At 44.7% G+C, this 18,310-nt stretch overlaps 1 protein-coding gene and 1 pseudogene across 1 annotated transcript in view; both read right to left on the bottom strand.

Moving 5' to 3' along the window:
- LOC126540570 (rifampicin phosphotransferase-like) overlaps positions 1-7,267 on the bottom strand; it is a 148,655-nt gene extending 141,388 nt beyond the window's left edge. The window contains exon 1 of the mRNA XM_050187408.3: positions 6,993-7,267. Within this exon, the coding sequence (XP_050043365.1) occupies positions 6,993-7,083 (91 nt within the window). The 5' untranslated portion in view covers positions 7,084-7,267. The remainder of the gene's footprint in view (positions 1-6,992) is intronic.
- Positions 2,158-2,276, bottom strand: LOC126541004 (5S ribosomal RNA; annotated as a pseudogene).
- Positions 7,268-18,310: the final 11,043 nt, after the last annotated feature.

Here is an 18,310-nt window from a genome sequence, read left to right as displayed (position 1 = left end):
CGAGCTCGCAATCACAAAGCGTCGCATGGCCACTGCCTCTACACTCTGTCTTTCCGGCTGGCTATCTTGTCTGCCGAGAATCTCAGTCCTTGAAAACAAAGGAGAGCAGCCCAAGTACCTCAGGAATGAATAGCCTACTCCGACCCTCCAGCTGCTCCCAGGGAACGTTCATGCTCACTCGTATACGAATGTTAATGCACCCACCGGTTTGTCCCCCCCCCCCCCCCCCCCCCCACTGTAGCATCTGCCGCACTTTAGTGGAATCTTCTTATATATGACAGGTCGCGTGCAGTGCATATGTGAATTTGTATGCTTCGTTTCACAGGAGGCCGAGCCCGTGGTTCACCTTGCCACCATGCTGCACAACTTCGAAAGTTTACAAGCTGCTGAGTGGACATTATCAACCCCATATTTACCAGAAATCTTGTTAACATTATGGGAAACCTTATGTATTAGGTAAGTACTGTAAATTGTTTCCACTTAGCCTGTTCATTAGAAAGTGATGGTTCTTTGTCCTTTTTCCCAAACTTCACAAGCAATGACACGACAACTGAAACTAAAAGAAAGCTCGAAAACCTGCCTTTTGCATACGTCCCATTTGAAGTTAAAAATTAGAAAGCTGTTTGTGATCGAATGAACTTAAAAGTGCTATCTAAAACATGATGAGGCCCTCCCCATCTTTATAAGCTTTGAAGGAGATGAATCGAAAGGCAGCAATGCCTTTTGGACCTGGCCTCCAAGGCCCAGCAAGCTTGGTCAGCGGACGAAAAATCAAACTTTAAATCTAAAAATTGGATTGACCTATTATGCAGAAGCTTGTGAGTGAAGTTCAACTGTCTTGAGCAACTGGAAAAGAATTAAAATATCTCTAGAGCCACTTCTGCAAGGTCGTCGTCTAGTGAATCTTTTATTATGATTAAAAATCGTCTACGTATGAAAAGATTCTCAAAATGGAAGGATGAGTCTGCTTATACTTAATTATAATAATATTTGTGGTTTTACGTGCCAAAACCACTTTCTGATTATGAGGCACGCCGTAGTGGAGGGCTCCGGAAATTTTGACCACCTGGGGTTCTTTAACGTGCACCTAAATCTAAGCACACGGGTGTTTTCGCATTTCGCCCCCATCGAAATGCGGCCGCCGTGGCCGGGATACGATCCCGCGACCTCGTGCTCAGCAGCCCAACACCATAGCCACTGAGCAACCACGGCGGGTCTCTGCTTATACTTAAGCGCACGGTCAAAACTGGCAAGGAAAATTTCACAGAGCCCTTGCGCGACACTGGACCCAATGGATATGCCTTTCTTCTGGACATATAATTTATCAGCAAAGGGCACAATTGTAGAATTCAGGTAAAAATTCCGCATCTCTACAAAAGTATCTGAGGACACACCACAAGGCTTCTGGAAATCGACAGCACCCGCAATAAGTTCCCTAACAACAGAAAGAAGATCATCGTACGACACCGAATAGAACAGATCTTCCACATCAATGGATGCCACCACAAACAGCTTTCTAGTTTTCAACTTCTAGTGGGACGTCTGGAAAAGGCGGGTTTTCCGAGCTTTACTTTCATTTGCCGAATCATTGCTTGTCAAGTTTCGGAAAAAGGACAAAGAACCATCAATTTCTAATGAACAGGCTACTTTGAAAAAACTTATAGTACTTCCCTACATATATAAGGTTTCCCATATACTTAAAAATATTTATGATAAGTATAGGCTTGATATTGCCCTTTTAGCAGCTTGTAAACTTTCGAAGTTGTGCAGCATTGTGGCAAGGGGAACCTCGGCCTCCTGTGAAACGACGCATACAAATTCGCATGTGCGTTGAACGCCAGGTGTCATATATAAGATTCCACTAAAGGGCGTCAGATGCTATATTGAACAAACCGGTAGGTGCATTAACATTGTTAAAATTATGGGGTTTTACGTGCCAAAACCACTTTGTGATTATGAGACACGCCGTAGTGGAGGACTCCGGAAATTTAGACCACCTGGGGTTCTTTAACGTGCACCTAAATCTAAGTACGCGGGTGTTTTCGCATTTCGCCCCCATCGTAATGCGGCCGCCGTGGCCGGGATTCAATCCCGCGACCTCGTGTTCAGCAGCCCAACACCATAGCCACCGAGCAACCACGGCGGGTAAAAGATGGGTACCATCAGCACTCGGTGTTCCCAGGTGGTCTCCCTCCCAAGTATTGACCGAGCCCAATGCTGCTTAGCTTCGGGGATCGGACGAGAACCGGCGCATTCAGCATGGTATAGCCGATGGCTAACATTCACTTGCGAGTGAGCATCAACGTTCCCTGGGGCGGCTGGAGGGTCGGACTTCGCTATTGATTCGCGAGGCGCTTGGGCTGCTCTCCTTTGTTCTCGAAGACTGAGATTATCGGCAAAAAAAAAATGCCCAGCTGGAAAGAGAGATTGTAGAAGCACTGCCCATGCTGCACTTTAACGATGGGGGATTTCCTCAGCTCGCTGACAGTTGAGGTTTCTCAGAAAGGACTTTTGCTTCTTTCCATGTAATACCCACGTGTTGGGTGCCTCAGCAGTCGGTCCGCATTTTCTTAGTATCGTGCCCCTGTTTATGTTCGCTCTGTCTCTTTGTTGCTTCTTACGCTGCTTTTCGGGGTGCACACGTGTGTCTGATCTATAAAAGCTCGGCGTTTGTTTCATTAAATGACCAGTTGTATGTACCGCTTCGTGTTGTCCCTTCCTTGAAGTCTCGTGGTTTGCTTGCGGTAACTTCCCAAAGTCAAAACTCACCTCAGACACGTCTTCTATTCAATCATGTTTTCATGAACGTGTTGTTGTTCTCCAAACAAGTCAAATGATGTTTGTCCTAATGACATTTATGCCCTATGGTGATCTCTTCGCAAGACAAGGTTTGTTAACTTAGCATAAAAAAGATTTTCGTAGGAAAGTGAACCGGAAAAGAGACGGAAGAGTGTAAGCAGGCGAAGGCAAGTCTTTGTCTTGTTTGAAGTCCTAGTCTGCTTTTTGTGTTGTTCACTTGCGCAAATGAACCGTCAACTAGTTCATTCAAAAGGCCTGTCGACTTAGAAAAAATTTACCCGCCATTCCGGGCCCCTGCGAAAGTTGATGTCTAGCGAAGCTGTTGCAAAATAGCCACTACAACTGCTGAAGGGGGTAATGATGGTTCGGATGCTTGTTCTGAACTTGTTCTTTACTGAAACGCATGCTGTTCTGTGTGTTGTACGAGTGATTCCAATGAATTGATGCATTTTCCATTTCACTTTGCTGTGCGCTTGTAGGCTCTGTCTACGGAGGTATGAGCCATTGCATATTCTGCTTGCTTGCGGCGCTATGAACGTTTACATTTTTGCTTGCTTACGGGGGTTTGAGCCATGGCTGATGATCATAGATTCTTGTTTTGAGCTTGTTATTTATTGAAGCGTACGTTGTTCTGTACGTTGTATGCGTGATTCCAATGAATGTATGCACTGTTCGCCTGGCTCTGGTGAGTGCTTGTAGCTTCTGTATTATGAGGGGATGAGCCAGTTCATTTTTGCTTGCTTAGGGGGGGGTATGACAGCCATTGCTGATGATGATTATTCTTATTCACAGACGGACACGCGAGGTGCCGAACACCGAGAGGCTAGCACCTTCGCTGTAAAAGAAGTGTCAATCTGTAGGCATTTGTGCTGGTGCCTATAGAATGCTTTGCATATTAGTAGGTGCTTTGCAGAGCGACGCGACCCATTCCAAAATGACCTATTTCCCCTATTTGCATGTCTTTCCTGCCTAGCGTTATTGTGGCAAAGTAACTCTTGCCTTTCTTGCCCCTCTTCGAAATGTTCTTAATCACTTGTGTCTCACGGTCACATACCGTGGTAGACGCGCCGTCGATGTAAAAAAATCATGATGCTAGAAATCTCGGAAGAAAACAAAAAGCACTGCCATGTTCTGCGACCTGTATACGCAACCTTCAATTTGCATTTGAAGCCTGCACAAATAGGCGCAACCAAAGCTACGCATAGCTCTCTTATGGGATGTCGACATACGCTGAACGAGAATTTATCTTTGTTACGGAAACGCCATTTCGTAAACTTTTGGCGCAGGCTCTATGCCAAAGAACGTCGGTAACTGTGCAAACACGAGACAGGAAAGCCGCTCGTTGCGTTTGTTATTCTGCAAGAAAGCGGTTGGAGCACTTGCTGTTACGCACGGTAGGGATGCAGGTTCAAACCTAAAAGAATTACATTATTTCATTTCTGCGCATCAGGCTGTTTCCACGTGGACATTTAAGTTTTGTTAACTGCTCAGCAACTATTATCTTTGTGTATTTAGGTTGTAGTACGTATCTAAACGCCGTCCCCTGCTGCAATATTTTTACAATCGACAACCGAGGAGCCTAGTGCGACAGATTGTAAAGTTTAGATTGGTTGTAAATATTTTATTTCGCTTATTCATTGTTCGGAACTTCTCACATTGTTTGGGGTACATCTATGGTTTAAGAGAAACGGAATGAAGAAGTGGGGCAGACAATAAAAGCAAAGAAAGTGTAGTAATGCAAAATACAAGAAAGAGAAAGTTCTGACCGTCGTCGACCTATCTCGGGATTTATTGTTCTCGTTGACAGTTTGATGCATGAAGCATAACGGTGAATGTGCAGGTATCAAAATTCAACTTATGGCGCCGTTGTCCTTGAAGAGCTTACACAACTTTTCTGCATCGAGTGTGTTTCTAGCCTTCTTCATGGGCCGATCCTGAAGATGGCCCAGTTTAAATCTAAGTGCACTGGGGTGGCACTGAGTATGTGCCACTATATATGTCCTTTAGCAGGGAAGAAGTTTAGACGTGTTGGTGTAAGGCGTGTTGGACATACAAACTGGGATACATTGCGCAAGAATGGCACAAGGACGAAGCAGGAACACGGGACGAGCGCTAACTTTCAACAGTTGATTTATTCCAGCTGGTGAGCATATATATACTCACTGGGACGCCACTAATAAAGTGGAGAGCATCGCTATAGATGGGCATCTGGCTGCCCATTGTAGAGAATGTGACGCGAAGGCACCCTGCTTCCCTTTCTTAAAACAAACTGTTCTTGTCTATCGCCACAGCAATAAGATAACGAGGGAAATTGTCGAAGCAGCTGAGATAGCTAGAGCAGGTGGCGATTGTGTTAGCACGCCGCCTGTTCTTTTATCAGAGGAGGAACTTGAATTTTTGGGCGTAGTAGTCACATGACTGCTTTTCCTCCTTCCCTTCAGTGTGTCTGTTGCAGTGGCATCCCAGTGAGTATATATATGCTCACCAGCTGCAATAAATGAATTGTTGAAAGTTAGCGCTCGTCCCGTGTTCCTGCTTAGTCCTTGTGCCATTCTTGCGCTATACATCCCAGTTTGTAAGATATGTCCTCCTGGGTAAATTGGGCATGGACGAATGTGTATGGGTCACTGTAGTCAGTGAGTTATGATGACTGGGGTGGCTATAATGATGATAATGATTATTGTGATGGTTACGATGACGATGATAACTGATATGGCTAAAAATTAAAGCACCATTCAAGATCTACGTGACGTGGATCAAACGGTGTCGCTTCAGTGAGGCTGTCACAATAACTTATGCTGTTCATAGACGTCCTTCTCAGCCCAAACTAGCCCAGTAAGGCATTTTCTTTGATCGATGGAAACTAGTCGTTGAATCGCCTTCCAACTTTTTGTTACAGCATTCGAAGCATGCACGCGTCACAACGACAACGAGTAACCGAAGTCCGCACGTTCGCGAGGTCAAGTTTCATTTGTTGCCGCCCGTATGTTTGGAATGCGCTCACGTGCTTCATAGAACCGAAGACAACAGCGCGGAGAAGAGCAGAGTAGACATCGGCTTAGAGAATTGAGAATTGTTGCAGAGATTAATACTCAGCAGCAATTAACACGTTTACTTGCAGCTGTACGTGATCATTCTTTACAATTTCCTTTACTCAATTGCTTGGAAAAGGCATAAAATAGGAATAATTACAGGGGTGAATCAGAACTCTTTGCTCCTACTCTTTATTAGCGAAACTAAGGCACATACAGCTAATTACAAATATTTGTAGTGTTCTACGCGGCCTATTATTTTTCCACGTAGTTCCCACACCGTTTCAGGAATTTGTCCCATCGCAGCATTTAAGTTGAGATGCCCCTGTCGTCAGTCAGTGACTCACGCGGCCTCTTCGTACGCTCATTGTCATGCAAGTCTTCACGGCCTTCTGCGAACTCACAACACCACCACCTGACACTTCTCAAAGTGTGACACCTTTCCCCATACGTGGGCTGCATTTCCCTGTCGATTTCGATGGGTGTTCGTTCCTTGATCCATAGAAAACGAATCACACTTCGCTGCTCGTACGCCGTGGACGTGTGAAGCACCACCGCCATCTTCAACAACTGACAGCAGCGCCATGGAGCTACCAGCAGATAAGGCTGGACCACTTGAAGAAAGTCCCACCGCTTGTAATGAATATCTTGACTTCGCATTTATAGCCGTAATTTGGCTAAAAGAAAAATGTAGGCAAACACTTTCTGATTGCATTTTAACGTTTTTGGACGTTACAACTGAATTATTGTAGCCTGACCTAATGCTAAAGTTGCTAAAGTTGCTAAAGGAGCAGCCGCCCAAGGTAAATTTTATGCTACCCGACGAATGATCATCGCACCTATTTCATTTTACGTTGAGCTAATCCATGCAGTAGGCATTTCTGGTGGCACACTTCTCGAAACGAATCGCACATCTACGCGAAACTAATTTAGTGATTGTCCACGCATTTCTTTACCGAAAGAAGTCATAATGTACGCACAAGTGACTTAGGAGCTTTCCTTGAACACGGTAAAGTGCGGACTGGCCGTTTCTATTACGCGTGAAGAACGCACATCGAGCATCGAGCGAATCAGCAACGTCCCAAGTGACGTAGTGTCTTGATTTTCATGCTCGGGGACCGTCTGCCGATCGACAAGAATAAAAAAGAGCAGGGCACCCACCGTGGTCCAGCCATATTTCCGTTCCTCGTCGGTAGAGCTGCGTGAGCGGCGCCCAGAGAGCGGCCCAAAGCGCCGCGGCAGCTGAAGCCATGACTGCACTGTCTGCGAGGGCTCTTCCTTATCCGCGCACGCGCGCGCATCCGCACACAATCGACGACAATGATAGAGCGGCGATAGACGCGCACGGTCACCAACGGCACACGACGCGAACTACCAGTGCGACGAGCGCGTCCGCAAACACACAATGGGGACACACGCGACGGCAAGCGGGCAGTTCGACGGCGCGCGCAGCACCCCGGGCAGTCGGTTTGCGCAATCTCCCCTTACCACGCGGATAAAGGCGCTCGCAAATTCCACGCACTCGTGATGCCCGAAGCTCCTTTCGCAATCGCTGACATGCTTATTTGCCAATTCATTATCTTATCTGTTCGCGTGACGTGACGTATGTATGTCGGTATCAGGGCTAGGCATGTATCACCTTGGGATACATGCCTAACCCCACCGTGTACAGTGTACCCAATTGTGCACGTGACTCGCTTTTCACCATTTTTTTTGTCTAATAAGAAAAAGAAATACTATGGGGTTTCACGTTTCTAACCCACGGTATGATCATAAGGCACGCCGTAGTACGGGGCTCCGAATTGTTTTTGACCCCCTAGTTTTCGTTAATGTAAGAATTAAATAATGCGAAAAATTAAATTATACGGTTTTACGTGCCAAAACCACGTTCTGATTATGAGGCGCCCCGTAGTTGCGGGCACCGGAAATTTCGACCTCCTGGGGTTCTTTAACGTGCACCTAAATCCAAGTACCACAGGTGTTTTCGCATTTCGCTCCCATTGAAAAGAATTGTAATAAATACCACGAGTTCTAGCGGTGTTAACTTCGCCAATTAATCACGTGTGGACGCCGGCCTATAATTTTCAGACCCTTTTGAACATGGGCACTGAGTTTTAGCCCATATTGCACGAAATTGTGCACGTCAATAATTCCAAATGTTTAGCTAGTTGGAGCTGTTTGTTGGGTTCTGTCGCCCTGATTTGGTGTGCTCTATGATGCCTCTTCGTGTTACTTCATTTGCCTCAGCACATTACACGATGAAAATTTGGAGGATGCTTAAGTTTCGCTTTTAAGAGTGGACCGCGATAGCATTCGAAAATGCCTGACTGCTTTTCACGCTTGCCGGCAACTGGAGCGTATGTAAACGTAATATTTACCGACAAACACTGGCCGCGAACGCTATGCACGAAGGCGGGCTTTTTGGTTGAAACGCCGCCTCTTGCGTGGGTGGCGTGGGCAGCGATGCGGCGGAAGCGATCGCCAGGTGAAAGTATTGCAAGGAAGCGGGCGCGCCGCTGTGTGGCCACCAAGACACGAAACCGCGCGCCGTCGCGCGCAAATGGCGGAATCCGGAAACACTGGAAGAAGTTTTTCTTTTTAGTTTACGCATAATAGAATTATGCTTTCTCGTAGTGCCGAATTACAATCCGAGAGCTGTAATGTCTGTAGGTGGCGTGGAAGTCGTAGTTTACGACTTTCTCACGTATTTTAGCTTGGGAAATTCAATTAGTTCAGTAAATTCATTGCGTCACCTGGGGGGTCTGGGTATGAGTGATTCGAAAATGGTTTTGCCCGACGTGACGACCGACGCCGACAACGCATTTTCTGCGGCACGGGCTCCTGAACGCTATCGCGCTAAGCTTTGTCCGGAGGTGGTAAAGAAAGCGAGCCGACTATTGAGCGCAGATGCGAACCCACTTACCTATCAAAGTGTGGTCATTTCACTTCAAGCGTATTGTTACGCACATTTATTTTGCGATCGCTGCTAACATGTTTTACGGGATGTTCGACATGGCTCGTTCCGTAGTAATGACGCAAGGATAATTTTAACGCGTTAGCATTAGGAGCGTTAAAGTGGACGGAAGTGTATGAAGCCGGTCGCGGGGTATAAATAGAGAGGGGACGGGAAGGCTTACAACAACTCACGAATGGGTGAGTTTAGAAGAGCGTGGACGGTCTAGAAGGCAGTCGGCGCTTGGAAGCAGCGAGAGATAAGTAACGCTGCTGCGACTGGAAACTCGTCAGAGGCAAAGCGCGTCGGCTATAGCGCCGTCCTCCGTTAACGGCTGCAAAATGTAGCGCCAGCCTTTCCCAGCCTCACTGCTGCAAGGCCATGCTCGACATTTAGCGGTATTGTCAGTGCAAATCGTGCGTCGTTTACTTCAGGGTACGCACCTGCGGCCAAGCCAGCGTTTCCTCCGTGGTGTTTGAGCCGTCCACAAGTACATATAATGATTCCAGGACTACAGAAGAAGACAGATCTACCGGCCCCTGCTCTAAAACAGCTGAGCTTACTTCTTTTGCATGAAAAGTACAGCAACCACGTGCACATCTATACTGATGGATCTACTACGTCGTGCAGTTCTGGTGGAGCGGTGCTTATACCAGCGCGAGGAATTACACTGCAGTTCAAGACATCGCATGTCACGACCTCAACGGCAGCAGAACTAACGGCCCTGCGTCGAGCACTGGAATTCATTGATACTGAAAGACCTAGAAAATGGGCTGTGTTCTGTGATTCAAAACCGACATTGCAGTGCACGCAGTCAGTTCTTCGACACGGATGCCATGACCAATTGACATCTTTACCATCACGTCCAACAAAAAGGTCACGAGGTCGTTTTTCAATGGGTACCTGATAATTGTGGAATCGGTGGCAATGATTCCGCCGATAACGCTGCTTGCACAGCACATCAGAAGAGCATAGCGTTCCAATTCCGCTTTCGAGGACCGAAGAAAACATCAAACACCTGCTGTGCCACTGTCCACGATACACCCCAGAGAGACAAGAACTTGCCAAAGCTTTCCAAAAACTGGACAATCTGCCGCTTTCTGGGCAGGTGCTGCTGGAACACCGCCCTCATCGCCCATCGGCCCGGCCCATAAAGCGGTGAAGGCGCTTTTGTGCTTCTTAATTAAGTATGACGGGCTGGTGCGACCACCTGTGACTATTAATGCAATTTCTGTAAGACCACACACGTCAGTGAACTCACCGCAATTTACTTCTTTCCTTCCCTCCTCTCTCTCCCTGTTATCATTGTTTTCCCCCTTTCCCATTCCCCCGGTGTAGGGTAGCCAACCGGACATTATTCTGGTTAACCTCCCTGCCTTCTACTTATCTCTCCCTCCTTCCATCCTCTCTCTCAGTCTACACTGGCTAACATCCCTCTCTTTCCTCCCCTTTCTCTCTCTCTCTCTCGCTCTCTCTCTCAGTCTACTACCGTCAGTTGCACTTCGCTTCTCGAAGAGGCAGAACGTCTGTCGAGTTAGCTAAAATGCAAAGCAAAAATATGCAACGTAATTATATATTAAAGCATTTCTCTCGTATTCACCGCTATATCGCCACCGTTTTTTCCTACATCCAAATGCTCGCTGCAAATAATTAACGTGTGCTTGGGAAACGAGCTGTTGACTTCTTTTATAACGAAACGTCGCATTTATAACTGTCAATTGAATAGGCATCTATTTCTCTATTATAAGAGGACTCGATAGATAATTCCCGAAGCATCCTTCTACCACCTAGACCGTTTTCTTAATTGTCTTCAGCGGCTTGGAATAAAACCACACAACCTTGACTCATTTAATCGACAATCCAACACATTTGTGGATAATGGGATATTAGGGTGGACTTTACACACAACTTATTATTATCATTGTCTGTTTACGAATTCAAATGTAGAATCATACTTTGGCGTTGCGAAGTTCACACACTGTTTCCGTAAATAAACTTATACCACTAAAAGTGTCTTACACATTGTTCCAGCTGCGCTCTCGATGAGGTTTTGGCGTTATCGTCATTGCCACCGAATGTAGGTCGGACCCTCGCAACAGCCCTCTTCGCGCATTCTATGTATTTCTAGCGTCTTAGTAAAAATGTGGCAAGAGATCGAAGGTAATCAATGCAACAATTCCTGAATTTATATAGGCTAATATTGACGTGACAGGAGCAGTGTCAAAATTCTCGCTGCAAACAAAAATCTTGAATACCTAAATTTTACTGTTTTATTTCAGCGTGTCTTTTTTATATCCCGGTTATTAAAATGTAATTGTCATGTTGTCTATAGCATAGGGGAAGTCAATTACCCAGAATACGCATGCCTTGGATTACTTTCTCACAAAATTATGTCAGGATTACTGGAACTGGATACATCATTCATAAGATCTATTGATTTAAATCATAAATGCAATCTACTGAACCAAGCCTCAGTATATTCATGAAGATGCTAGAACTTGCACACTACGAAGATAACACCTTACGTGGACTGCAGCCGCAGAAGTGTTCATTCTCTGGAAACTTGAAATGGCAGAGTACGCAGCATAAGCTTTTCAGGTGAAGCGTTAGAGTCGTGTCTACAGACCACTTTTCTGCGAAAGAGAGCACGTGGTTTAGGAAATGACTAACTTGGACATAGTTACTGCTGCTAGAAACTATTCCAGCTGTACTAACGGGCCAATGCCAGTTCATTTAGTGAAAGGGTCCGGATGACGACAGTCAATTGGCCTCCTCAAAGCGTTCATCTGCTGCCGATGCTTAGGACACAACGTGAGAACATATTCGAACGTTTTCCTGAATGGCCAAAGGGCACAATGAGAGTGCTGAAAGGCGCATATGGTACAGAAAGCTACCGGCGCATTTTACTTCTCGTCTAATAGATTAGGGATTATATGTGTCTGGAAGCATGCTCCAGCACACCTCAGAATCTGCAAATGTGGGTCGGCTATTTACAAAAGATTATGCAAACTCGTGAAACTTAACTTGCAGACGCAGATTTTTCTTCAACAAATTTAAGCGTAATCGCTTGTGAGTTAGGCCAATGCAAAATTAGCAGGTTTATGAGCATTAACATACTTGTCGGCAACATTCTGTGGGATGGAACATAAATCTACGTGCGCAGAGCTTTTACACTTGTGCTACTGTGCAAATTTTTCTCGCCCAAATTGAGGGTGTTTTCGGCTTATTAGGACCGGTGCTGACCAAGCGCAATTTCCACGCACGACTGCTTCACATCTAGCACGACCCGCCGTGGTTGCTCAGTGGCTATGAAGTTGAAGTTGAAGTTGAAATTTATTTACATCGCCAAAAAATCAACGATGCGGGTAGGCCCGGGCAAAAAGTGAACACAATCACTTGAGGGACGCCCGAGCCCCCCTGTACAAGGCATACAGCGAAAACGTAAAGTGTAAAAGTCATAGTAACACTCTGGCTATTTAACAAGGGCAAAAATATCTCGTATATGCAATGGTTTGTGAACAAAGCATAAACAGAAAAAACACAGCATAATAGTAGGAAAAAAAAACCACAGAAATGCATAGCAGCAAGATAAGATTACACAGGATACATTGCAGCAAGATACGAAAAAAAAAATACATGAACGCGGCTTTCAAAAAGAAGATATTAGTGAATTAGTGCACTTCTCATGTCAACAAGTGAACATGTTTCAGGAATTATACCCCTTGACAATAATTTATTGAAAACAGTGGGCAGGCTATGTCGGAGCACCTGATGCCCGTACATTGTACGGGAGAAGGGAATGTGCCAAATTTCTTTTCTGCGAAAGGAGTATTCTGAAAGATTTTGACTGAGACAGGGTAATTCAAGAAAACTAAGCTGGTTATTTTGGATACAGCGCTTATATTTTAATGCTAAGTAATATTCGTACACGGTATTAATCGGCAAAATTTGGTAACGAGCAAACAGTTCCTGAGTGTGAGCAAGGTAGTCTACGTTTGCTATGTAGCGTACAGCTTTCTTTTGAAGCATGTATATTTTATTAATATTTGTTTTAGTGGTAGTACCCCAAACCAAGAAACAATAATTTAGGTGGGATACAAACAGCGCATTGTAAATAATTAATTTTATGCGTTCGGGCAGAAAATGCCGAAATTTTGCGAGAATTCCGGTGCACGTTGCCAGTTTACTCATAATGAACTGAACTTCAGTGTCCCAGCTCATGGTCTTGCTAAAAATTACCCCCAAAATCTTCACAGTGTCTACAAACTGGACACGTGAATCGCCTATGTATATATGTATATCGGGTTGAGTGGGAAACTGTCTTGTACTGAATAGAACCGCTTTAGTTTTTTTCGTGTTTATGAGTAAAGAGTTTGCTACAGACCATTCCTTAAGTTTATCAAGAGCATTGTTAGTAACAGAAACCAGAGATTGTATGGAACTACCTGTGAAAAATAAACTTGCATCGTCAGCATAAATTACAAATTTCGGCTGGCTAACAGTCAAAACAAGGTCATTTATATAAAAAATGAAAAGTAGAGGTCCTAAAATACTACCCTGTGGGACACCAGCAGTAATAGTTTGAAATGAAGATATATGTGGCCCTATTTTAACGCATTGTACACGATGACGCAAGTAGGATTTCAGTAGTTCAAGTGGAGTGCCACGTATGCCATAAAGGTCTAATTTTTTAAGTAAGGTATTATGATTAAGGCGATCAAAAGCCTTTGCGAAATCTATGAAGATGCCGATGCACAATTCTTTATTTTCAAAAGCGTTAAGAATAATTTCTTTTTGAGACAATAAAGCTGATTTGGTAGATTTACCTCGCAAAAAGCCATGTTGTGCTGTTGATAACAATTTAAACCTATTGCAAAATTTTATTACCAGTTTTTCAATAATTTTCTCCAACCCTTTCGAAAAAAAGCGGTAAAATGGAAATCGGTCGGTAACTTGACATGCTATTTTTATCACCGCTTTTATATAATACTATTACCTTAGATTTCTGCATCTGCTTTGGAAAGGACCCGCTTGATAAGGCACGGTTATAAATATAAGTTAATACTGGTGCTATTAGAGTGAGGACAAATTTTACAGGTGAAATTTGAATGCCATCTATATCACAAGACCTGTTGTTCTTAAAGGAAGTTGTTCTGTTGTTCTTGAAGTTTACTACGGTGTTAGGCTGCTGAGCACGAGGTCGCGGGATTGAATCCCGGCCACGGTGACCGCATTTCTATGGGGGCGAAATGTGAAAACACCCGTGTACTTAGATTTTGGTGCACGTTAAAGAACCCCAGGTGGTCGATATTTCCGGAGTCCTCCACTACGGCGTGCCTCATAATCAGAAAGCGGTTTTGGCACGTAAAACCCCAGAATTTATTCTTTTTTAATCTAGCAAAAGCGGAAGACACAAGCAGGAAAATTGAGTCGAATTTACCATTCAGTGGTTTAGTTTGCATTATTCACTTTGTGTCCTCCTGGCCACATAGCTCATTTGCACAGCTGGAGTTCGCGGGCCTTCCAGTGCCTAATTTTAAGACGAACAGAAAACTTAATTTCGAACAGCCGGTGTATCAATATATAAATATATATTACTTGCACTGGTCTCAAAAGCACGTTACCCATATGGTGCTTGATCGACTTAATGGCAACAGCTGCAATGCGTGCAAGATACGTTCAATCATTATAGACACTATGCGAATACTTTTCTCGTACATTGTCTTGGGATATTTATGGGGGTCCTCTGCCATTCCAACCATGTCATTTGAAAAAGATTTAACTAAAACGTGTTGCGAACGATATAAGTTAACAAACTCCTTTCGTGTCCTTCAGAACAAATGAGTAATGTGGCGATCAGACCGAGAACATACAGTGTTACAGCGTTGCTAAGCGTTTACTTGTAGTGCAGAAAAAGAATGGGACATTTTCGCGCAAAAGAGCGAGACATTGAGCGCAATAGCCAGGTTTGTCGCTGCGCTGAGTGAGTGAGTGAGTGAGTGAGTGAAAACTTTTATTGAGTCTTTTAAGAGTTTCGCGGTTACGAGATCTCCGTCGTCTTCATCTTCTTGGCGCTGGCGACTTGAGACTTCTCTTCAGCAAGGGTGGTCCCCTATTCCAAGGCTCCACTGAGTCGTGCTGCATCGCTCGCGTGCTGCACTAGGGCCCTTTGGGCCGTGAGCTCGCTGCTGGTGAGCCGACTCTCCCATTGCTCCGCACTCGGGTGTTAATGTTTGTGGAATGCTTCGTTGCGTTCGCACTCCCGGGTGATGTGGTAGAGTGTAGGTGTGGCACCGCACCAAGGGCAGGTGGCCCTGTATTGTGTCGGAAACATCTTATTGAGCACGTGTAAGTTGGGGAAGGAGTTTGTTTGTAGTCTGCGCCAGCTGGTCGCTTCCTCCTGGAACGGTTTCCTAATAATGCACAGGACGAGGCTTGTTGGCGCCACTCGGAACGAGATGCAACTTCTGCAGCGACGCATACTGAGTACCCAGGCCCCCAGCAAGCCGCTCACAACACTGGCAATATGGGTGCCGCCAGTCCTCCTCGGCGGTGAACGAGATGATAAAGAAGGAAAACCACCGACGTTCGTTGCTTGAAGTTTACTGTCAGGAACGCTAGTGTTCGTGCCCACAACCCTTCACACCAGCAGCTGAAGGCGGGACGCTGCGCATGGCTCATCTGCAGAGGCGACTGAGCAGAGCGTGACTGCGCGCCCATTTGTCTTCGTCTTTTAATGCCTCAGCGTTAGGAGTGTAGTGGTGGAAAACATATACATATATATACATATATACATGAGGGGAGTGTGGGAAGCCGGTCACGGGGTAGAGAGAGAATGGGAGAACTTAGAAGAGCATATATGAAACAGACGGCGAGAGTATCATTGCTGGCAGTGATGCTTGCCTGCAGATAGTATGGTCAAACCACATCTTAATTTCCCCTATCCCCTCTAAAAATTAACCACTTTGTAAAATTTCAGCTGTCAAATGCTCTCTACGCAGCGCCTTACAACAGTAAATTTATAACCAAAATTTTCGATTGGGCTAAGCGATGGGTTTTTCAATGCGCGGTTCTTCGGTGAATACGTTTGTTGAGCACTGGCGAATCATAGACCCAAACATTGCTTCGCGAGACTTACTTGTGCCCACAGAAGAACACATCGTGTGGCGCCCCACCGAGGCCTACGTCAGCAGAGCAGACTACGAGTTTTCCCCTTCACCATGCCTAAATGTAATTTTTTCACAAGAGACACGTCATGGATTTCTTTAAAGATATGTGCTATTTGGAAAACTCAATGGTGACTTTATAAAAAAATTATTCGCCATTTGGCAGTGAAAGCAAAAAGGACAGCTTCTCTGGGTGATTAACAGATACATAACATGTAGTAACTTGGTTCGGAGCTTCAAAAGCAGACAGCAATTGTTACTCACAAACAAGTTGAATTAGAGAATATGGCGTGCAAAAATGATCTGCTTAGATGTCTACGCGAACTGCAGTGTGAAGTTTTAAAGGCAGTTGCGACACGACAGCTCAACTATTATTCGTTGCATAATACCGGTGAACCTGCGCCTAATGTGCGTAAAAGCAGGTTATTGCTTTCTATCTAGAGTACAAATACTGGGAACTCCGCTGTGCCTTTCATGTCTTATCACGGGCTCCGGAAACGTTGAAATTTTCTATGCACATCAATTCAGATTAGCACAGCAGTTACATTTTGGCACGTATATGATAGGATCGCATTTCTGTTCCCTATAACGTGTTTAACATTTTCGCAGTTTGAAACGTAAAAAAAAGTGAAATTATTTCATTATTGTTAAATGGTACACTTCTGCGACGACACAGCTTCATGCACGTATGAATTATCGCCTCTGCGGTCGACTGCAGTCAGGTGTTTTTTACATGAAGAAAGACACACAAATACACATACACGCACATGAAAAAAAGAACGCTCCGGCGACAGTGCTATGTCGTTTCGGTTTGAATTTTCTTAATGAGCGTTGTCATCAACTTAGAAGCTGACTATTTATTGAACTTGGTTTCACAATAGATTTATTTAGGTATACGCGAGTAGAAAATACAGGTAGTGCGTGTGGAAACGCGTCAAGAAACATTCTCTGTAGATAATAGCAATGATAATTACGAGAAAAATTGTGGCCCATACTCACTAAGGGGTACTGACAAAGAAAGGAGCAGTGCAGGCAAGATAGATTATTAGAGGAGGCGCTCACATCTCACTAGGTGCCGACCAGGAAAAAACAAACGAAACTGATTTTAAATAGTCACAAGTGTACGAGAAAGCTTTGGTATCTAAACAAGAACCAATAAATAAAGCTTCCAGATCAAGATACAAGGAGTGAATAAAATAGCAATGACCATTGTGTCTGCGAGATTTCGCAAAACCAAGCTTTCTATGACAGTTCATACTGTATTCCTTTAGATGTAGACTGCCACGGAGGCTCCAGAAGACAACGAGAGAGGAACGTTTTAAGGGCAGGCCGAACTGGCTCAGACTATTTTCTCAAGCGATACGAGGGGGCAAGGAATCTAAGTTAGCAAGACAAAAAAAAAGAAGAAGAAAACTACTCATTGGATTTGGTCACATAACAGACAGGGTAGAATAATCAGTATACCAGATGTGTACATTTATAAATTTAGGGATAGTAGAAGGAACACATCGACTATCGCATGGTCACTGCGACTTCATTTGTGAGTATTTTTTCTGCCCTGTGCCTTCTATGCCCTTTTATTCTAAAGAACGATGAAGTATTCCGTGGTATATTATTAAAACGCTAGAAATGGATCGCATAGAACCAACTTAAAATAATTTTATTCAAGCTCACTTGTTCTGTATAACTAGGTACGTTAAACGGGGGCCAGTGAGAAATTTCTACAGGCGGTCGCCCCGCGTGCTTATACTACACCTGTTTTAGGTCTATAACAGTCGAACGACCACGTCGTCTAAAAGATTTCTTTTAAAAAAAGGTGACGCGAAAATTCTCAAACAGTGGGTCTAGAGAAAAGAGCGGCGATAGCGACGAAAAAAATATGCACGGAGACAGTTGTTCGAGGAGCCACTGCGCTTCACAACGTGCAATACTTTGCCACAGAAAGAGAACAATTAGGTGTTCGGTGCAGCCGCACGCATTGTGCGGTCAGTCATCAAAGGTCACTTTGCTTCGCGATCGGGCGTTGGTTATCTAAGTGGCAGGTGATACGTGGTCACTGCAAATGACAAAGCTCTGTACGTAGAAAACAAACGTCCGAAATATTGTCAACAAAAGAGTGCACGCGAACATCGGGCGTACAAACACTTGTAGATAACGGCGGAGTACAGTGGCACGCCTCGAGAGACTTCCATGGAACTGAGTGCGATATTTCCCCTGGTTATTCTGACCTTATTTCGCTCATATCTTGCTCTGACTGATGCTATTGATATAACAAAAAAATTGGCAGCATGTGACACGCCTGTAGCACGTGAAAGGCTGTTGCACACGGGGGCAATGCATTAAGTTATACGATTGGACGG

Source organism: Dermacentor andersoni, chromosome 2 (genome assembly GCF_023375885.2).
Source record: "Dermacentor andersoni chromosome 2, qqDerAnde1_hic_scaffold, whole genome shotgun sequence".
NCBI lineage: Eukaryota > Metazoa > Arthropoda > Arachnida > Ixodida > Ixodidae > Dermacentor > Dermacentor andersoni.
Note: the sequence above shows the minus strand (reverse complement) of the source record. Positions and strands in the feature narration are given on the sequence as shown.